Here is a 22969-nt window from a genome sequence, read left to right as displayed (position 1 = left end):
TCACCCACCCACCCACCCACTCACCCACCCACCCACTCACTCACTCACTCACCCACTCACCCACCCACCCACCCACTCACTCACTCACTCACTCACCCACTCACCCACCCACCCAACCACTCACTCACTCACCCACCCACCCACTCACTCACCCACCCACCCACTCACCCACCCACCCACTCACTCACTCACCCACCCACCCACTCACCCACCCACCCACTCACTCACTCACCACTCACCCACCCACTCACTCACTCACTCACCCACCACCCACTCACCCACCCACCCACTCACTCACTCACTCACCCACCCACCCACCCACCCACTCACTCACTCACCCACTCACCCACCCACCCAACCACTCACTCACTCACCCACCCACCCACCCACTCACTCACCCACCCACCCACCCACTCACCCACCCACCCACCCACTCACTCACTCACCCACCCACCCACTCACCCACCCACTCACTCACTCACCCACTCACCCACTCACTCACCCACTCACCCACCCACTCACCCACTCAGAGTGAGACGAGCCTCGAGAGATTTACACTGAGACTTTATTCCAACCAGCAGCAGTCGCTGATCGACAGATTTGGATTGGGGGGCCCTAGCTAATTAATAGGGGGAGGGGGGATGGTGGGGGGCTAATTAAGGACCTACCCCGTCTCTTCAATTAAATTAATGGGTTAGGGGAGGAGAGTTAGGATACAGGGAGAGCGGGGTTACGGGAGAAACCGCTATAATTGGGATCGACCCGTGGTGTTAAATTGGACACGGTTCGGCTACGGTAATAGATATAAAATAACAGGCGACGTTTCGGGCGATGACCCTTTTTTCAGAGCGCTGTGTCAGCGCCTCCATGTCGGCTGACGACCTCAATCTCTAACAGACCCTCTGGTCTTAAAGGGAACCATGCTCTTAAACGGTACCTATTTTGGTGACCGGTCTTAAAGTGTCCCCTGGTCTTAAAGGGAACTGTTCTTCTCGTCAAGGGTCCCTGTTTTGTAACCCGTCTTTAATGGACCCCCTCCAGCCTTAAAGGAAACCGTGTTCTTAAAGGGTGCCTATTTTGGTGACCTGCCTTAAAGGGGCCCCCTGTTCTTAAAGGGACGCCTGCGTATTAAAGGGACCCATTGTGATAAAGGACCCCCTCCGCCCTGTTTGGTGTTAAAGGGACACGCGATGTTTTGATGATCGGTCTTAAATGGACCCCTGTTCTTAAATAGACACTCCTCCTGGCTGTTACTAAATGCACACCCCTCTCTGGTCGTTGTTATTAAAGGGACATCACTGTGTGTTGTTGATGTTAAAGGGACACGCCCCCTGTGTGTTGTTGTTAAAGGGTCACTACTTGTCCTTGCTGTGCTGCTCTGGGGTCTGCGGCTGCTTGGCGCCGCCCGTGAGCAGAGTCCAGGCTGAGCCACGGAATCCCTGCCCGCCTCCGCCCAGAGAGTAGAGCAGCGCATTGACGGTGGGAGACGTCTTAGCCAGCACCGCGGGGATCTGGGGGGGGAGGGGAGGTGGGGGGCGGGGGGAGAGGGGGAGAGGGGGGGGAGATGGGGAAGATGGGGGGGGAGAGGAGGAAGATGGGGGGGAGAGGGAGGGAGATGGGGGGAGAGGGGGGGAGGAGGGAGATGGGGGGGGGAAAGAGGAGGGAGATGGGGGGGAGATTGGGGAGAGGGGGGGGGAGAGGAGGGAGATGGCGGGGGGGAGAGCGGGGAGAGGGAGGGGAGAGGAGGGAGATTGGGGGGGGGGAGATGGGGGGAGAGGAGGAAGATGGGAGGAGAGGGGGGGAGGAGGGAGATGGGGGGGATATGGGGGGAGAGAGGAGGGAGAGGGGGGAGATTGGGGAGGAGGAAGATGGGGGGAGAGGGGGGGGGAGGAGGGAGATGGGGGGGAGATGGGGGAGAGGGGGGGAAGATGGGGGGAGATTGGGGAGAGGGAGGGGAGGAGGGAGATTGGGGGGTGGAGAGGAGGCAGATGGGGGGAGAGGAGGGAGATGGGGAGATGCAGTTGGAGGAGATAGAGAGGGAGAGAGAGGAAGGGAGCGTGAGACAGACAGAGGTAGGCACGGAGAGTGAATGTGTGGGTGAGTGAGTGTTGAGTGTAGAGATATGGGTGAGTGTAGACAGATGGGTGAGTGGTGAGTGTAGAGAGATGAGTGAGTGAGTGGTGAGTGTAGAGTGATTGGTGAGTGAGTGTAGAGAGATGGTGAGTGAGTGGTGAGTGTAGAGAGATGGTGAGTGAGTGGTGAGTGTAGAGAGATGGTGAGTGAGTGGTGAGTGTAGAGAGATGGGTGAGTGAGTGGTGAGTGTAGAGAGATGGTGAGTGAGTGAGTGGTGAGTGTAGAGAGATGGGTGAGTGAGTGGTGAGTGTAGAGAGATGGGTGAGTGAGTGGTGAGTGTAAAGAGATGGGTGAGTGAGTGGTGAGTGTATAGAGATGGGTGAGTGAGTGGTGAGTGTAGAGAGATGGGTGAGTGAGTGGTGAGTGTGGAGAAATATGGGCGTTGAATAAGTGAGTGAGTGGTGAGTCAGTGATGAGTGAGTGACTGTAGAGAGCCGAGTGAGTGCAGAGAGATGAGTGAGTGGTGAGTGTAGAGAGATGGGTGAGTGAGTGGTGAGTGTAGAGAGATGGTGAGTGAGTGGTGAGTGTAGAGAGATGGGTGAGTGAGTGGTGAGTGTAGAGAGATGGGTGAGTGAGTGGTGAGTGTAGAGAGATGGGTGAGTGAGTGGTGAGTGTGGAGAAATATGGGCGTTGAATAAGTGAGTGAGTGGTGAGTCAGTGATGAGTGAGTGACTGTAGAGAGCCGAGTGAGTGCAGAGAGATGAGTGAGTGGTGAGTGTAGAGAGATGGGTGAGTGAGTGGTGAGTGTAGAGAGATGGTGAGTGAGTGGTGAGTGTAGAGAGATGGGTGAGTGAGTGGTGAGTGTAGAGAGATGGGTGAGTGAGTGGTGAGTGTAGAGAGATGGGTGAGTGAGTGGTGAGTGTAGAGAGGTGGGTGAGTGAGTGGTGAGTGTAGAGAGATGGGTGAGTGAGTGGTGAGCGTGGAGATATGGGTGTTGAATAAGTGAGTGAGTGGTGAGTGAGTGTAGAGAGATGAGTGTAGAGAGCTGAGTGAGTGGGTGAGGAGCGAGTGGTGAGCGATGCTCACCATGCGGAACTTGGCAGGAATGACGAGGGGGTTGTGGACGCAAGCGAAGAGGCAGAGGGCAGCGTAGGGAGCCCAGCAGAGCACCAGGGAGAGCACGGGGAGAGACGTCCTGAACTGGGAAACAGAGAGACAGAGAGACGCATTGAGACAGACTTGACTTTAAATTTCGATTTGAAGCTTTCGTGACTGCAGGGATTCATCTTCTTGGTTCTTTCGGTAAGGTCATCACGTAGAATGGAAATAATAAAGTAACAAAAATTAAACATAATAAAATAATTCTCACGACGTTTCGGCCACAACGCAAGCAGCCGTCCTCAGGTGGAGAACAGGTCTGTCGAGAAGACATTCAGACGCTGTCTTTCCGACAGACCTGTTCTCCACCTGAGGACGGCTGCTTGCGTTGTGGCCGAAATGTCGTGAGAATTATTTTATTATGTTTAATTTTTATTATTTTATTATTTCCATTCTACGTGACGACTTTACCGAAAGAACCAAGAAGAACTTGACTTTAGTTGTTTAAAAGTCACATTGAGACAGAGAGAGATACACACACACGGGGAGACTTTTGACTTTTAAACAACTTTTATTGCCGCCAGCAGCAAAAAGCACTGGAGGCGATTTCAATATGAAATACACAAAGTCACCAGCAAACAAATTAAAATAAACGCTACAAATCGACGCGCTGTGGCGCTAAAAGCACCGCGCACAATACAAAAGAAAAGTCACGTGGTTGTGGTGTCATCTCGCACGCCACGGTGACGAGCGAGTGCTTCAGAAGGTGAACATGAGGGTGCTGTCCACACATGGGGAGAGTGTGGTGCCACAGCGACGGGGCCGCTCTGCCGAGCCAGGGAGCCGCCCGGCTTCCACCACCGCACTGCCCCCCATCACCCCCCCCCACATAAGCACGCACCCGCACCCACGTAGGGCCTCGTGGTCGGGTCACCTACCCTGAGTTTTCACCCGAGGGCCCCCTCGGGGGGTTACCCCACGGTTTCTCAGGGCCAGGGAATTGGACAGGACCCTTCCCAGGCCAAGTAACACTGCGGCGCCGTGGGCGGATTTGAGATCGCACGACCACGGTGAGCTCAGAGAGCCCCGCAGTTAGAAACGCATACAAACACAAACACGGGCCAGCAAGGCGGATAGCTGGGATCAGGACCCGGGGCTACTGATTGGTCAAAAGGTCAAAGGCCGGCGGGATCGCAAAAGGGCGAGAAATCCTAGGCTCAGGATTGGTCGAGAGACCAAGGCGGTCGGGACGGGGGCGCCTAGCCTTTGATGTGGATAGTTTAAAAGAAAACGCAGGGGCAGTAGGGAACTCTCTTCTTCTGGAGTTTTGACACGGAGTCAGCGACGAGGGAGTCATCGGGCGAGCCGCTAGATTGTCTGCAGGACGATCTGAGCGCCGCAAGGTCACCAAGGACTACAGACGGTATCGTATTACGCGCCTTACAACACCTCAGAGCGGAGAGTAGGATCCGTAGGAGAGGGTTAGTTCGGGGTAAGGACGAGTAGGAAAGCGGTTTAACAGAGAGCGCAGCATAGAATAGGGCTGCACGCCACCAGAGAGTGGGTTAGAAGCGCCTTGCTGGCCCGCACACACACACGGGTGGCTCGGTGGGTTAACAAGGGCTAATAAAATCTCGAGCGTAGTAACAAAACCGTGTTGTTGGGTGTTTTTGAACGTGGTATTAGCGTGCACTGCATTCGCGGGTGTGTGGTCGTTGTATGCGTAAAGGCCGTGGTCTCTGTACGATTGTGCGGGTACGGAGGTGTGTGTGTTAACGCCCGGGGAGAGCACTTTTGTGTGTTGGCGTGCCTACGCAGCCGTGTGAGAGGAGAATCGTCCTTGTACGATACTTGTGTTGACGTGCACGCACGAGTGCGGGAGGGGACGAGTCGTCGTGTCGGCGTGCACCCCGCTCGCGTGTGCGAAACCGCGGTGCGCAGTGAAGCTGTTAGCTTTGTGCGAGCTTGCGTGTGCTCGTTACTTGCGTAAAGTGCGGCGCAGTGGTGGGCCCCTGACCCCCAACCCCGCGGCTCGAGCGCGTAATCGGCTGCGCATTGTTGTATGGTTTGTCTCGCGTGCACGGCGGCGGCAACTTGAGTCGTTGTGTCGGCGTGTGCCCCGCTTGCGTGTGCTCGTTACTTGCGTAAGCTCTAGGCGTGCGTAATCGGCGTACCCCAGGTGCGCGATCGTAACATGAGCGGCCAGCGCGGCGCAGAGCGGCGCAAGAGTGGGTATCGCGTGTGGAGCTGTATGTGTGTGCGCGCACGTTCACGACGTGTATAATACAGGTGCGCGATCCTAACGTGGGTGGTCAGTGTTGAGTGAGTGCCGCGCAGAGCTGTGTGTGGGAGTGCGCATACGTTCGTTACGTGTCGGATACGGATGCGCATTGGTAACGTGCCGCACAGGGCTATACTGCGAGCACGGCGTTTGATTGATGATGATGCGCGCACGTATGCTCGCAGCGTGGGAGCGCGGCGCGAGGCTGTAATAGTAGGGGCGTCGCGTTCGAATGCCGGCGAAACCATAGCGGGTAATAGGGAGGTGGGGTAACGTAAACGGAATAGGGGATGCAGGCGGGAGGGACCCCGGGGGCCAACGGCCCCCACAAGAGGGATACGCAGAGAGAGAGACACGTTGGGAGATACGGGGACAGAGCAAGACACTGTGACAGAGACACGGGGAGATACGGGAAGAGAGAAAGATACAAGGGAAGAGTCTTCCGCGCTCTGGTCGGAGCCAGGGTGTGGCTGGAGTTCCGCCATGCGCGGCTGACCCACGCCGTGCCGGCCTTCAAGGAGCAGTGGGCGATGGAGGAGGCCGTGTGATCGGTGGCAGATGACAGGGAGCTCTGCATGCAGTTATGAGCTACCCGTCGGAGGCCGTCGGACTGCGAGAAGGGCTGTGTGCAGATGCAGCACTTGTAGTTAAAAAAAAAGAAAGCGAGAGAGTGAGCGAGAGTGAGCGAGAGAGAGCGATAGGGAGTAGGAAGAGAGGGGGTATAGAGAGAGGAAGGGGCAGAGAGGGGGGTAGAGAGAGAAGGAAGGGGTAAGAAGAGCGGAGCGAAACATATTTTGTTAAATGTTTCATTTAAGAAGGGGGGGTGGGGGGGGTTACGTAAAGCAAAGCATTAAAAAAAAGAAATGATGAACGAAGCAAAGTGCCGAATACACAAAGCATCTTCTTGTTTTCTCTGATCGTAAAAAAAAAGAGAGACACGGGGAGAAAGAGACATGCAGTGAGGTACAGGGAGAGATGCGCGGAGAGAGAGAGAGAGACGTGAGGAGATATGGGGTAATGCTGTCGTGTCTGTGAGCAATGCCATGGGGGGAAGGCCGATTCCAATCAGCTGTTCCCCACATAGCGCTCTTAGCCACCACAGCGGCCAACGGGAGTTCTGGATGTGCACGAGGGGCTGGTAACCCCTCAACCTGAAATTCAGTCACCATGGAAACGTGCACCAAATGTCTAACTAAGCTTGAGCCAGAGGCCCCGGGGGGGACAGGCGTCTATGACCTCTGCTGGTCAAACCCCATTCGGCAGAGCCAGCAGACTGAACCCGCACCCTCGGGGTTCCTCTCGAAATGGCAAACACCACTGTGAGTAACCACGTGGATGGTCAAATGCTCACTGTAAAGAAGAGGCTGCTACTCCTCTCTTGGGAGCTGGACTGGTACCACCTGGATCTCTGTGGTATTCAGGAGATTTTGGTGGACCGGCTCTGGCTTCAGTCACCTGGAGGGGTGGAAAGTCCTCTACTCAGGGCAGGAGACTGCCAAAAAAGAGGGAGTGGTTCTTTTTCTGAACAAAAGAATGAAGGGGGTGTGGGTGCTTGGCAGTGAAGCTGCAAGTCCCAGGCTACTGTGGGCTCGTCTCCCCATCAACAAGTGGTGAGGAATGGTGGTAGTTGCTTATGCCCCCACCGAAGATGAACATCAGTGGAGGGATGCAGGCAAGGCCGATGAGTCAGATGACATATATGACCACTTGTCACAGGTGATGGCTAAAGTGGCCCCTCGGGATACTCATCCTGTTGGGTGACTTTAATGTCAGAGTGAGTCATGAAACTGGCACCTGGGCTGGAGTGATTGGAAGGCATGGGCCAGATCAGCTCAATAACGATGGTAGGAGGCTGCCAAACTTCTGTGCAGCCCATGGGCTTTTAATTACCAACTCGCTGTTCCGGCATCAGCGCATGCACAAAGCATCATGGATACATTCCAGGTCCAAGCAAGAACATCTGCTGGACTATATTGTGACAGAACAGCGGATGCGGGCCCATGTCTGTGACACCAGGACCTACCGTGGCGCTGATCTGCCCACTGACCATCGGCTTGTCATCTGTAAGATGAAGCACCTGCCATTCTTCCACTCCAGTGTTGAGTGTAAATCTAGGATCCCATTCAAACATAGTGGCCCGGTCTCAGCTAGCTGATGAAAGTTGCAAGCTAGAGAGACACGGGGCAGGAGAGATACGGGGAGAGAGATATGGGGAAAGAGAGAGAGAGAGAGATATGGGGAGAGAGACACACCATGAGAGGAACACGGGGAGAGACACGTGGAGAGAGAGATACATATGGGGAGAGAGATGCTGCTGGTCTCACCTTGTGGCCAGTCCTCTTGAACTTGCGCTCCACGGCGTTGTACGAGGTGACCATGATGAACACGGGCACCACGAAGTTAAAGAACGCCATAGGCAGTACAAACGAGATGAAGTTCCTAGAGAGAAAGAGAGACACACACACAGATAGAGAGAGATAGACAGAGAGAAATAAATGGGGGGAGAGAGACATGGAGACACCATCACTCTCTCTCTCTTCCTTCTCTTCCCTGTTCCTCCCCCTCTTCTCCATACCTCCCCCCTCTCCCCACCCTCTCCCCCCCCCCCTTCTCCCCCCCCCACCATCTCCCTCACGCTCTCCACCTCTCCCCGCCCCCTCTCACTCACTCATCCCCCTGCATGTAGTCCAGTATGCAACATGAGTATAGGGGTTCTCTCCACATGTCTCTCCATCTCCCCTCCCACCATCTCCCCGTCTCCCCCTCTCCTCCCTCTTAACAGTCACCCTGCGTGTAGTCCAGTGTGCAGCATGAGTGGAGGGGTTCTCTCCCCCCACGTCTATGGATCTCCCCCTCTCCCCTTTCCCCCCTCTCTCTCTCACTCACCCATCCGCCTGCGTGTAGTCCAGGGTACAGCACGAATGGAGGGGTTCATAGTCGTAGCGGCCCCAACCCAGCAGCGGCATCGCTGCCCAGAACGCAGAACTGAGCCACGTCCAGGCACAGAGGAACACGGCGGTGGACCAGCGGGTCCGGGCTCCTTCACACACAGAGAGAAATAGAGAGAGAGATATAGATTTTTAAACCAATTTTATTGCTGTCAGTAGCAAAAGTACTGGTTCCAATTTCGATACAAGTCACATCGAATACAGCATCACGTGTGCACATAACAAACACTACCCAAGGCACATGCACTGCACATGGCACGCACATCACAACACTACGTCGTTACCCACGACACGCGCAACAACTAACCTCGTTAAAAAAGTCAAATAAAGAATGCTGTTTGCGTTGGTGCAGACGGCTTGACCGGCCCCCAACGGTTCAACAAACATGTGCGTGTCCCCGGCATTGAAGTGGTACGGCGTGCTCTAGCTGGAGTCGTGTCTTGACCAGGCCCCTCAACATTGCCACCTCAGTGCAGCCGTTAGTGTCGCCTTGCAGCAACTTTTTCCTAGTCTTGTAAACCGCCATCTTTGCTTGGGCACAAAGTTTGCAAGATCATGGCGCTTACTTGCCAGGTAAGGCACTGCCCCATATATGAAGCTGCTTTTGTAAAAAAGCCACCTCCAGTCTCGTGAAAATAGACCCCAAAAGCCGGAACAATAGGTTGAGCCACAGCCACCCCAAGTATTGGTGGGCCAGATCTTCCTTGGCTCCGCAGAACACAGAAAAGTCTGGTGTCCCAAGGGAGATTCGGCTGAGCCTCATGGTTGAGGGCACCATCCAGTGCGATAACCTCCCCTGGAGGTCATCACAGTGTTTGGATATGGGAGGCTTGTACATCTGGGGGGCGGCCTGAATTAAGGCAGAGAAATTATTTCTCAATTTTATGTCTGTTGGATTCACCAGGTCCTGAAAATGCAGCACCTTCACCCAGCACGTGTAGAGCGCTTTCCTTGGGGCGCTCTTCAGAGACACGTCCCTGCAGCCTCCGGGCTTTCAGTAGCTTCCCAGTGAATTGTGCCCGGGAGGCTGTGTGCAGGAGAAGTGCAACTCCAGGAAGGAGGAGGGGTGACCGCACCTGTCCTCCAGTGCCTCCAGCTTCAAACACAGCTCCTGCATGGCTCCAAGCATGTCCCACAACAGCTTCTCCCCGGCACGCATGGAGCGGAGTCCCGCAGTGCTGGCGATCCATGTCTACTTGTGGCCCTTCACGAGGTTGATGACTGTCCCCACCCCTATTGAGGTGAAATGTAGAGCCAGAGTCCTCTCTCCTCTGATCCCTTTGAAGCGGCCATTGCAGAACAAGGACTCATTCAATAAATGTTTGAGGTCATAGTGCGTGCATGCCCTGCTACACTAAAAGCTCCGCCATGCGTCCAAAAGGCTCTGGTAATAACCTGGCAGTGTCTTATAGTCGACCCAGGCCCAGATCTAACAGGAAGAGATCCCTTCCGTACCCCAGGCGCCCCCCTGCATCTTTCTTAGCAGGCTGAGGGCTGGCGACTTCTAGGGTAGCTCCTCCAGTTTGTAGAGCAGCCGCCTCACCACCAGAAGCCTCAAGCTCATCACCCTGCCAGAGACATCCACCAGGTCCTGGCCACCATCACCCACTGGCAAGTAGAGAACCCCTGACCTGAGCCAGTGCTTCCCATGCCATACAAATTGCGCGGGTGACCGGTTCACTCTCATGAGTATCCAGCCCGGAGGCTGGAGAGTTTTGGTCTTGTGCCACAGCACAGATGCTGTGAGGTGATTGGCGATGAGCACTCATCCCCTAAAGGACATCTGTTGAGCGAGGTGTGCCCATGCCAGCAATTTACCCTCAATTACGCTGGGCAGCTTGGTCCAATTGCCACGTGTGGTTTCCCCAGGTACACTCCCAGGTACTTCATACCATCAGCCTGCCAACTGACTCTTCCTGGGAGGAAACACAATGCACGCCGCACTGTGACCCCAAACATAGAGCCTCACACTTGGTCCAGTTGACCCTGGCACAAGAGGCCTTCTCGTACACTACCACTACCTGGCAGAGTGCATACATACCCTGCGCATTGACCACGATGCATGTCGTCTGTGTATGCAGAGACCCTGATAACTGCATTTTCAGGTCCTGGAGCCTTGAAGCCAGACGGAGTTTGTCTCAGGTGGCGTAGGTGTGGCTCAATAGACAGGGCATACAGGTGCCCCGAGAGAAGGCATCCCTGTCTGACTCCCCTCATCACAGGAAAAGGGCTACCGAGCGGCTGGTTGATATTCAGGAGACTGCAAGTGCCGTGTACAGGAGCCTCATGTAATAAATAAATACCTGGCCAAAGCCGAACGACGCTAGCAGTTTACCCAGGTACTCAGGACTCACTATTAAAAGCCTTCTTCTGATATAAGAAGAGGAGGCCTTTCTGCAAGGGAAATTATATATCTGACCGTACTGATGCAATCATGTATGCACCGGCCGGGGATACAATATGACTGTTCAGGCTAGATCAGCTGACCCAATATAATCTTGAGACGGTTTGCCAGCACCTCGGAGAATATTTTATAATTGGCCCACAATAGCGGCACGGGTCACCAGTTTTCAATGAGGTGCAGATCCCCCCTCTTAGGCAGCAGGGTGACCACCGCTCTCCTGCAACTGTGGGAGTTCACCCTTCAGCAGACTATCCATCAACAACTCCAGTAGGCAGGGGCTGAGCTCATCTCAAAAGGCTGCATAAAACTCTACTGGCAGGCCATCAATCCCTGGGGCTTTACCGGATGTGAGCCCTTTCACAGCGGCGTGCAGCTCCTTCAGGGTGACCGGGCTGTCAAGACGCTCCCTTTCAGTGTCCTAGGGGGTAGGGCCTCTGTCAAGCAACTCCTGGACAGCCCTGTCTTGTATGCCTTCAGCAGTAAATAAGTCAGAATATAACTCCCTCACGATCTTAGCAAATTGCCTCTCAGATGTGACTGTTTCTCCATCTGGGGGTTGTAACTTTAAAATGTTGTTATTGCTCACTGGTTTATTTTGTAAGCAAAACATTTTGAGGGAGAATCCATTTGTGAGAAGTGCTGCATGTTTTTGCTCACAAAAGGCCGATGTGCATGCTGGTCTGGAAGGTCTTTGGGAAGCCCATCACATCTGGGAAGAAGACCTCGACCTTAACCCCACACTCCTGAAGGTGGACTGCAGAAAATCTTGGATCTTCTATGGCGCATATTCACGATCGCCATTGATTTGTGAGAAGCTCAACTCACTCACGTTGTCGCCTACATCGAATTCTGCCAATTCGTCATCAGAGTCCATGTGCACTATCGCTTGTGGCTCAGCAGACTCCTCTTCTGCCGACACAAACATTAGGGCCTCAACCGAATCGGGGTGGCCCTGAGGCTCTAGAGCTACCTCCTCGAGTGAGGTGAACTGGCTGGCACCCTCCAGCACCGTGGCACCATCAGATGCTGCGTTGGCCAGCAGCCCCTCTTGCTCAGAGGCAGCCGAGGCAGCATCCGCTGGTCGGGCCTCTTCCACCATGCCTACTCCCCCTAGGCTGTCATCGACGACACTTGCTGGCATCGCTCCCCCCCCCCCCCCCCCCCAGAAACGTCTAAGACACCGTCCGCTGGAGGTCGTTCCTCGGCCTTCACTGCTTCAGGTGCATCGGGCTCATCATCAGCGGTGACTGCACACTGACTGCACACTTGGGCCTAGTGGCAGCGCACCCTCCTCCGGTAGGGCTGCCATTTGCACTACACTTTCGTGACTCGACTGGTGAGGCCGTCCTCACTTTCAGTTGACGGCTTGGTGCGGATGTCCACCGAGTCACCGGCCTGCTGCGTGGCCGACACCGCTGCACCCGAAGCACCGCTGCACCTCAGTCAACATGTACATGGTGTAGATGTGCCTGTCCACCGTACAGTTGAGGGTCACATCCCAGTTCAGCGTTGAGGTCGTTCAAAATCATGAACGTTCGGCGCTGGAAGGACACGATGTGCACCAGCTTCTGCTGCCGTCCCTTCAAGGGCACCATGATGATGCGGGAGACGATTTTCCCAAACTGCTGGAGATCTCGTTGCGGATCAGAATTTTTTGGGGAAGGGTGGGGCGTTTGAGATGAGGACTTTAACGGCGGGGGAAGCCAGAGGAGTGCACTGCACAAACAGCTCCCCCCTTGACGTTCAAGCTCCGTCTCCACGACGTGCGCCACCAAATCTTCTTGGCCAGAAACAGGACCACACCACGGTTCATGCGTGAGGCAGCGAGAATACTCGCCAGACTCACAGAGTCCCCAGCAGGAGGATAGGCCCGTCCTCCACACTGACCTCCACTAGAGGAATGCAAATGAGGACATTCTTCCGAGTGAGAGCCTTGTACTTATCATATTGTGCCTTTACGATATAGGAACGGCACCAGTAAAACAAAGGTGATTCGAACAATAGGATACTAAACAATGAGAGTTGTAAGACGAGAGGAGGGGAAGAGAGAGAGAGAGATCGGCCTGTTAACATGAGCAGGCCTGCAGCGTGGCGAGCGCCGTGTGGACATAAAATCACCAGAAAAACTGAAATAAATAACACCACGACTTACAGTGAAGGAGGGAAGATTTGCGGACACAATTCGACTCCTAGATGAAAATAAATGTGTCCACCAAAGGTGTGTTAACTCTGAGATGAGGTTAGGATGGAGGAACAACCAGGCCATTTGGGCAGATAGCAGGGAGCAGCACGAGGACACGCCCACTTCCCAGCGTGAGAGATATAGATAGAAAGTCAGATAGAGTAAGGGCAAAGACAGACTCAGACACAGAGAGAGGGACTGACCGAAACTCAGAGAGAGAGACTCAAAAAGACTCCGAGAGAGAGAGAAACTTGTATATACTGAGAGAGAGACTCAGATAGACTCAGAGGGAGACTCAGAGAGACTCTGAGAGCTAAGGCATGCCCAGGAACAGAGGCACACGGCGGTGGACCAGCGGGTCTGGGCACCTTCACACAGAGAGAGTCAGAAATATAGTCAGAGAGACTGAGAGAGAGAGAGGCTCGAGAGAGAGACTCAGAGAGAGTCAGAGAGAGGGATGGATACAGAGAGACATAGAGATAGTCTAAGACAGAGAAACTGAAAGAGAGTCTCAAACATTGAGAGACTCAGAGTGAGAAAGACTCCGGGAGAGACTTGGCGAGATTAAATGAGTAAGCAAGTTTGCGAGTGCGTGAGTGGGCGGGTGAGCAAGTGGGTGGGTGGGTGATTGAGTGAGTGAGCGAGTGGATAAGTGAGCGAGTGGGTATGTGAGTGAATGGTTGAGTAGGCGAGTGAGTGAGTAGGTGAGCGAGTGGGTAAGTAAGTGGGTGAGTGAGTGGGTGAGTGGCTGAGTGGGCGATCAAGTGACTGGCTGAGTGAGTAAGCGGGTGAGTGACTGAGTGAGTGAGCGAGTCGATAAGTGAGCGAGTGGGTATGTGAGTGAATGGATGAGTAGGCGAGTGAGTAGGTGAGCGAGTGGGTAAGTAAGTGGGTGAGTGAGTGGGTGAGTGGCTGAGTGGGCGATCAAGTGACTGGCTGAGTGAGTAAGCGGGTGAGTGACTGAGTGAGTGAGCGGATGGCTGAATGAGTGAGCGACTGAGCGGGTGATCGGGTGGGTGAGCATTACGGCAGCAGTGGGTGCTATGACGGTCCCAGGCGATTGCGGCCATGGTGCTGATGCTGGAGAGTGCTGTCACGAAGCCATGGAAGCCGTGCAGTTGGCAGCCCTCGGGCCCGTATGGCCAGTAGCTGGGGAGAGACGCACAGGAAGAGAGACATGGAGACATGGGGAGAGAGGCACGCAGGGGACACAGAGTCACAGGGGGAGAGGGGGACATACGGAGATAGAGACATGGGGAAAGAGACATGGGGAGAGAGACACGAGGAGAGAGAGACGTGGGGGGAGAGGGGGACACACAGGGAGAAATATACACGGGGATGCGGAGAGAGGGAAACACAGGGAGAGAAATACACTGGGAGAGAGGGACGGGAGAGGGAGATGAGAGACAGAGAGAAAGAATAAGAGACACGGGGAGAGAGATATGGGGTGAGAGACACGGCCAGTGGCTGGGGAGACACGGGGATGCAGGGAGATGGGGAGAGAGGAGGACACGGGGAGAGAGATTTGAACATGAGGAAGAGGGTGAAAGACACGGGGAGCTATTAAATGCATGAATGTTATTAGAATAATATCGCACCACTTGATCAATTTATCTGCATCACTTCTTGTGTCATATTTTCCCTCAAACACTATTTTTGATCACTTTGGAAAATGTAAAACTCTTCAGTGAGCGATTGTGGGCATCCAGAACTCGAAACGACTATTTAATCGAGAGGAATAAAATGGTGAGATCTTTTTCCGTATGGCTGATTTAAATACAGAGCTACAACTACAATTTCACATTCAGGTGGTCAAGCTAGATAACCATGTCAGGAGCCAGCGGAGTGTATCGCTGTGATGTCTCATTTGTATGTGTGGATCAGGGCATTGCGTCGTTATATGTTGTACGGTCTGCTCTGGATGACCACAGTCGCACACTACTGATGTTTTGAAAATTTTCCATTTGTGCATCAGATGTCCGCATCTGCAACCATGGTTTTGCAGTGGATGCGGTTTAGGGGTGGATCATGTGCTTCGTGGAAGATCAAATCCAAGGATATTCTGCGTTGGGTCTTTCAGAACAACGTCATGTTTGTTTGCGAGTTAAATTTCGATTTAAAGCTTTCGTGACTGCAGGGATTCATCTTCTTGGTTCTTTCGGTAAAGTCACGTAGAAGGGAAATAATAAAATAAAAAATATATAAAACAATTAAATTATCACGACGTTTCGACTGCAACACAAGCAATCATCGCCAGTGATGATTTCAAATAAAAAAATAAAATATAATGTTTTATTTTTATTATTTTATTATTTCCCTTCTACGTGACTTTACCGACTTTACCGAAAAAACCAAGAAGATGTTTGCGAGTTATTTTCAAATCCATTCAGCTCTCCTCATGGGGGTTGAACTCGCATTATTGAAGCTTAAGCACATAGGGTCCAAAAGGGCTTGCGGCATTACTTCAAGCGATAAAGAGAGACGTTATTGAGGTCCTAGTGAATGGGAAGGCGGCCATTTTCCTCCATTCATGGAACTTTCCAGAGGGTTGCAGCGTCGTGGCGGATGGGTGGGGAGGAGAGATTTATGACAGCACGGGCAGCCAGGGTGTTGGGGTTGACTTGAGGGTTCCAGTGATACACCACTACATTGCAGTGCTCGGTTTGACATCAAGTCGAGTGGGACTACTTCTTATCTATGCTGGTGCAGAGTACTCGGCTACAGAATACACAAGGGCCATCGATGCTCCCGAGCTTGTACTTGCCAGTTTCTGGACCAGGTTCGACCCTAGTTTTGGTCTTGGCGTCTACCTTTTTCAGGTGGCTGTCGAAGGTTAGCGTATGGTCGGTCCAGCTTCACTCTCCAAGAGAGGATGGAGTGGGGTCGTGTTACATAGAGTTTTTGCCGCAGAAGGTCATTTTTCGAGTGTGCTTGGTGCTCCTATTATCAAGATGAAATGCAGGGATTGTTGTTTTCTGTGGATTTGGCTTCAGCCAAACATTTACAGAAATATTCCCCCATGGTGTTTAGGTCTTGTTGGTTCAGAGTGGATTCGATGTCGTAGAAAATGGCTGCTTGCGTTGCCTGGGCAAGGTCATCCGCATATACACACATTTGTGTGATCTGGTTGGTGGAATGTCGCTTGTGTAGACATTGAAAAGCATTGGTGTGAGTATTAAACCTTCTGGCAATCCATTGTTGATGAACCAGGTTGAGCTGGATTTGTCGCCCCGTATAGACGCACAGTCGCCTAAGCTGCTCAGCATCGTCGATATCAGGGCGTATTGTTTCGAGGCAGGAAATGGCCCATGTGAGCGTCAACATCAAGCCCCTTAATCCAGAAACGTGTCAGAGGCTGATGAAAAGTCCACGAAGGCTACAAGGAGCCAAAACTTGGTCACAGCAGCTGCATCTGTGTCCAGGCCATAATCCTGCTCCACGAGGGGACCGATTTCCCAGAGGATGATGTGTTCCAGGAGGTTCTAGATCATGCACAGTAGTGCTATCAGTCTATTGCTTCCCGGGTCGTTGGTTGGCTTGCCCGGTTTGGGTATACCAATGACCATTGCCTCCTGCCATGCTTTTCAGATGCATCCGGTTTTACATGTTTCTGGTGTACAGTTTTGCCAGCCATTGGAGTCCTCTAGGGCCTAAGTGATGGAGAAATTCTGGGGGGTGGATACCATCTCTGCCGGCAAGCCTTGCCTTTCTTCATTGCAGCCAGACCCCTCCCTCACATCCTCAGTGCCGATTAACACCCCTCACCTCCAATGAGCACGGTTGGCTACGTATGGTACTAAAGAAATTCCAACATAGTACATTCATACATAATTGATGATGGATCTCTCGCTTGATGTTTTTTACCGAGCGTTCCTTTTGTGTTCTCCACTAGTTTGGGGGCTACAGAGTTGGAGTCTTGCTGTCCGGTATTCTCTGCTGGGTTAGCAGCACTCACGCCCAGGTACAGCGGCTGGAGTGTGGGAAATTGAGGGCCTTCAATGCACTCAATCTACCACTGGCATCTGCCTGGCCGAGTCTAAAGACTCTAGCAGGGCCCTTCCAACCTGTGGGCTGCCCGACTGGTTGTACTGTGGGAGCAGGTCCTGGGTCTATTTTGTCCAGCAAGGGAGTGGATTATATTTCCAGAAGCCTTGGAGGATACTCTTCTTGGCAGCTGCAGTAAGGAGGCCAACAAAATGGTGATAGCATTCCGATCTCGTGGGCATTCGACTCACTGCTTTCTCTACAGTTTCCTTATAATGGTCCCAGTTATCTTTGACCGGGTTCCACCTTGATAGTAGTTTTGACACAATCACGGGGATTTTGATGGCAATGTGCGTGATGATGGGCCCCATGCTGACTTTAGGTTAAGCTTGGAAGTATTTTGTGGGATACGTGAAGTGTGCTCCCACTTTGATCTTTGGAAACAAAGGCGAGGTCTGGGTTGCAGTCGCGTTGCTTGGGATCGAAAACCATGTTGCAGATCTTCGGCGGGCATCCAGTCGGTGAGGTCTTCACCATCAGCCTGATCTCCTGGATAGCCCCCACATAGTACGATGGCTGTTAAAGTTACTGACGTATAGGCCTGGGATTAGTGCACTTGGGAGCGCTGGCTTTGGCTATTTTTAATTAGAGTCTTTGTCCACGTTGGCGGTGTGCAGCTTCCCCCTATCTCGATGCTGGTGGTGTAGGTGGCTTCTTTTTCAGTTGGTGGGAAGGTGTAGAACTCTGCGCTGGTGTTCTTCATGTATATGCGGTGCCTACAGTCGTTAGGTTGTATATCCGTGGATGTGGTATTGCGACTGGCATCCGAGACATGGGTTTTCTTGGAGCTTCAGAACATCAACATTATGTGGGCACTTCGCCTGAGAGGGTCCCTCAATATTCAGTTGTAGGTCCCATGGCCTATCTGGCGTTGTCATTGTTTGGCCCGGAAGAGGAGCTCACTGGCATGGCTTAGCATTGTTATTGTTGTTGTGGAAACCGGGAGATCGATGACGATTGATGTTCGGTTGGTGCGTTGATGGCATTCATCTTGCTTTCTCACTTAACAAAAGAGTGGGCTGAGTGATGGCTGCCATGGGGTAGTGACAGGGGTTGGGGTAGTGATAGGGGTTGGGGTAGTGATAGGGGTTGGGGTAGTGATAGGGTAGTGATAGGGGTTGGGATAGTGATAGGGGTTGGGGTAGTGATAGGGATTGGGATATTGATAGGGGTTGGGGTTGTGATAGGGTTTAGGGTAGTGATAGGGTAGTGATAGGGGTTGGGATAGTGATAGGGGTTGGGGTAGTGATAGGGGTTGGGGTAGTGATAGGGTTAGAGATAGTGATAGGGGTTGGGGTAGTGATAGGGTTATGGTAGTCATAAGGGTTGGGGTTATGATAGGGGTTGGGGTAGTGATTATAGATTTTGTTTGTTTGTTAGATTGCATAAATATAAATGTGTCATTAACCCACCACCACCCAACACAGCCAATTCGTAATGTTTGTCACTTAAACAAAACATGCCAGTTAGTGGCTACTTCAGTACTAACAGGTTGTGTGTTGGAGACTAAACCCACAGCATTTATAATTTGAGTCACTGAACATTTTGCTGGTGATTACTACAACCAGCTTCATCAGGCAATGTGTCAGAATGGCAAATCGCCTCTCTCTGCCATGTCTCTGTACTTCCCCGTGTATCTCTCTCCCTGTCTATATCACCCCGTGTCTCTCTACCTGTGGATCTCGATCCCCGTATCTCTCTCCTCGTGTCTCTCCGTGTCTCTCTTCCCTCTCTAACTCTCCCCATGTCTCTCTAACTCTCCCCGTGTTTCTCTCTCCCCATGAATCTTTCTCCCCGTGAATCTCTCTCCCCGTGAATCTCTATCCCCGTGTCTCTCTCCTCGTGTCTCTCCGTGTCTCTCTCGAACTCTCCCCGTGTCTCTTTCCCCTCTCTAACTCTCTCAGTGTCTCTCCCTCTCAGTGGCCTGCTCAAGGCGCGACTCCGGCTGGAGTACGAATAACGCACACATGCCGGTGATGTGCGCGTCTTCTTCGAATGCTGGGGGGGGCAGAAAAGCCCTTTGTACCAGCGTGGACGGCACCCTCGTGTTCACCTTCTGAAATGCTCGTTCGTCACCGTGGCGCGCGCAATGACCACCACCACCACTACCACGTGACTTTTATTTAGTGTTGTGCGCGGCGCATTTAGCGACACAGCGCATGGATTGATAGTGTTTGTTATTTGTTTGCTGGTGACTATTTCGTATTGGAATCGCCTCCAGTGCTGTTGCTGCTGGCGGCAATAAAAGCTGGTTAAAAGTCTCTCTCCCCATGTCTCTCTATCCCCCCTCTCTAACTCTCCCCGTGTCTCTCTCTTTTTTTACGATCAGAGGAAACAAGAAGATGCTCGGTGTATTCGGCACTTTGCTTCGTTCATCATTTCAGTTTTTTTATGCTTTGCTTTACGTAACCCCCCCCCTTTTTTAAATGAAAGATTTAACAAAATATTTTTCGCTCTGCTCTCCTTACCCCTTCCCTCTCTCTCGACCCCCCTCTCTGCCCCCCCTCTCTCTGTACCCCCTCTCTTCCTACTCCATGTCGCTCTCTCTCTCGCTCTCTCTCGCTCGCTCACTCTCTCGCTGTCCTTCTCTCTCTCTCCGTGTGCCTCTCTCGGTCTCTCACCGCAGGAAGGAGGACATGGCTGCGATGAACGCATTGGAGCAGACCCCCAGATCGGCCAGGCTCAGGTTGAGCAGCAGTAGGTGGCTGGGGGTGCGGGCGTCGCTCACGCAGAGGAACGTGAGGAGGGTGAGGCCGCAGAGGACGAAACCCAGCAGAGCTACACACGGAGAGACGGGAGAGAGACATACACGGAGAGAGAGAGAAATATGGGGAGAGAGACACGGAGAGAGAGACACGGAGAGAGAGATGGGGAGAGATAGATGGGGACAGACACGAACTGGGAAAGAGAGACACGGGGAGAGAGACACACTGGGAGAGAGAGACACAGGAAGACACGGCTATAATCGCATTAAGATGTCTATAGAATGTGGAGGTTAATGCAAAACAGCAAGAATTAAGATAAATGCACAGGGTGTCCCCAAGAGGTTTCCAAAGGGGATATAAAGGTGTTACTAAAGGGATACAAAGGCGGTCCTGAACGGTATATTATTAAGGGGGGTACCATTGACGAGTGCACGTATCGACCCCTATAGAACATAGACAGGGAGTAGAGAGGGGAGGAGGGGGCTGGGTGGGGGGGGGGGGCTGTGTGGGGGATGAGGGGGTCGACTCCACGACCTCCTGTGTACCAGGCGAGGTAGTTAACATATCGCAGGCTCCGGGATCAAACCTACAATCTTCTGCATACCAGGCGAAGTAGTTAACATCTCCGAGCCACCGTCGTGCTCCAAAGGTAGTCCTGGAGAAGAGGGGGTCTGGGGAGGGGCTGAGGGTTTGGGGGGGGGCTGAGGGTTTGGGGGGGGGCTGAGGGTTTGGGGGGGGATCTGGGGGGGGGGGGGGGAGTCGAACCCTCGATGAGGAGCGCCGTGCCGAAGGCGAACACCTCCAGCTCCGTGAAGCCCTCGGGCAGCGGGTGGGACAGACTCATCATGATTTCTCCTGCTGCTGCTGCTGCTGCCGCCGTCTCTGCGACGACGACAGCCAATCAGGGACCGGCGATCAGCGGACACGGCCAATCGGAGACCGGCGGTGTCAGGGACCGGCAAGTAGGCGTTGAACCAATCAGGGGTCGGCTGATTCGGCCAATCGGAAATCGGCAATCAGTTTAGAGGAAATCAGTTATCGGTTATAGGGCTAATCAGGGATCAGCGATCAATGTAGAGCTAATCAGAGATCGGCTATACGGCGAATGAGAGATTAGCGATCAGTGTAGAGCTAATCAGAGATCGGCTGTAAGGCGAATGAGAGATCAGCGATCAGTGTAGAGCTAATTAGAGATCAGAAATTAGTTTTGCGATAAGAAGTGGGGAAATGAGGTAGGGCCAATGAAAGAGGAGTCAATTAGGTAGCCACAGCCAATGGGAGGTGAGGATTCAGAGAGAACAGCCAATCGTTGACGAGTAATTAGCCAACCAAACAGCAGAGATCAGTTCGACATAGAAAGAGCCAATCAGAGAGAAGATCAGAGGCAGCCAATCAAAAGCAAGTGATGAGTGAATCAGCCACAGCCAATCAGAGCGCAAGCATCAGCGTTGGTGAGAAGAGACAACCAATCAGGAACGGGCAAAAACAATACAATGGCCAGAGATGATTAATTTTAGGATTTTTACTTCGAGGAAAAAATTAAAAGTTTTTGTAAACTGGAGGAGAGTATCCTTCCAAAGGGTTAAGTTACGAAAAAAATCCGTCAGCAGTTTCCGAGCTGCCTGTTATGCCATTTATAGCGCCCCAGTAACCACCAACAACATCGGTAAGGAATGAATTGTTTTTGTAAAAAAAACAAAGAACGCGATCACAACGAAGCGCGATTTAAAACCTTCCCGCCACGTCGTTAATAGAATTTTTTTAGAGACGAAATCAATGGATTTGTAACGGAAAAATCTATAAAAAAATGAAAATTATTAACGATACAAATGACAACCCCAGGCGAGACACCGCCGTCACGTGACTTCAAGTGGAGGAGAAGAAAAAAAACCACAACCGTCGTGGCGCGCGCTCTTATAAAGACCGCGGTCACGTGGGCACCACCCCCCACCCACCCACCCACCACCGTTACGGTGACCAATCAGCGAAGGCTATGGCCCCGATGCATCTGCATAGGAGCCGGCCCACCCCCATTCAAGTCGACGGAGGGGGATTCAGCCTCTGAGGTTCCGCCCATTCCCCCGGGTAAGCTCCGCCCCCCCTCCTCGCCCTCCTAGCCCCGCCCCCTCTAATTCCTCCGAGTTTGATGCAATGACATCTTGATTGGTAATATCATCAGCGGGAAGCGAATCAATATCATAGCTGTCAACCCATACGGTTTACCCCGTATTCTTGAACAGGGAAAGTCAGTTTTCAGGTCCATACTGATCAGGGGTTGACAGGTATGTAGCGGTGAGTGTACTAGTGGTGAGTGTACTAGTGGTGAGTGTACTAGTGGTGAGTGTATAGGGAGTGTACTAGTTGTGAGTGTACGAGTGGTGAGTGTACGAGTGGTGAGTGTAGTGGTGAGTGTACTAGTGGTGAGTGTACTAGTGATGAGTGGACTAGTGGTGATTGTAGTGATGAGTGTACTAGTGGTGAGTGTACTAGTGGTGAGTGTATAGGGAGTGTACTAGTTGTGAGTGTACGAGTGGTGAGTGTACTAGTGGTGAGTGTACTAGTGGTGAGTGTACTAGTGGTGCGTGTACTGGTGGTGATTGTAGTGATTGAGTGTACTAGTGGTGAGTGTACTAGTGGTGAGTGTACTAGTGAGTGTACTAGTGCTGAGTGTACGAGTGGTGAGTGTACGAGAGGTGAGTGTACTAGTGGTGAGTGTAGTGATGAGTGTACTAGTGGTGAGTGTACTAGTGGTGATTGTAGTGATGAGTGTACTAGTGGTGAGTGTACGAGTGTTGAGTGTAGTGGTGAGTGTACTAGTGGTGATTGTACGAGTGGTGAGTGTACGAGTGTTGAGTGTAGTGGTGATTGTACGAGTGGTGAGTGTACTAGTGGTGAGTGTACGAGTGGTGATTGTAGTGATGAGTGTACTAGTGGTGAGTGTAGTGGTGAGTGTACTAGTGGTGAGTGTAGTGATGAGTGTACTAGTGGTGAGTGTACGAGTGTTGAGTGTAGTGGTGAGTGTACTAGTGATGAGTGTAGTGGTGAGTGTACTAGTGGTGAGTGTACGAGTGGTGAGTGTACGAGAGGTGAGTGTACTAGTGGTGAGTGTAGTGGTGAGTGTACTAGTGGTGAGTGTACTAGTGGTGATTGTAGTGATGAGTGTACTAGTGGTGAGTGTACGAGTGGTGAGTGTACGAGTGGTGATTGTACTAGTGGTGAGTGTACTAGTGGTGA

At 52.5% G+C, this 22969-nt stretch overlaps 1 protein-coding gene across 1 annotated transcript; it reads right to left on the bottom strand.

The window, feature by feature from the left end:
• Nucleotides 1-545: 545 nt before the first annotated feature.
• On the bottom strand, nucleotides 546-21605 carry RGR (retinal G protein coupled receptor). The gene is made up of 7 exons (XM_061578104.1): nucleotides 20501-21605; nucleotides 19652-19808; nucleotides 14014-14135; nucleotides 8339-8492; nucleotides 7777-7891; nucleotides 3160-3273; nucleotides 546-1511 (listed from the first exon to the last, which is right to left on the bottom strand). The coding sequence occupies exons 1-7, from the start codon at nucleotides 20580-20582 to the stop codon at nucleotides 1356-1358; spliced, it is 900 nt and encodes a 299-aa protein (XP_061434088.1). The 5' UTR covers nucleotides 20583-21605; the 3' UTR covers nucleotides 546-1355.
• Nucleotides 21606-22969: the final 1364 nt, after the last annotated feature.

The sequence above is a fragment of the Lethenteron reissneri genome, chromosome 65, assembly GCF_015708825.2.
Source record: "Lethenteron reissneri isolate LAM-NWPU_2019-01 chromosome 65, ASM1570882v1, whole genome shotgun sequence".
Classification (NCBI taxonomy): domain Eukaryota; kingdom Metazoa; phylum Chordata; class Hyperoartia; order Petromyzontiformes; family Petromyzontidae; genus Lethenteron; species Lethenteron reissneri.
This window is presented reverse-complemented; position numbering and strand designations above follow the sequence as displayed.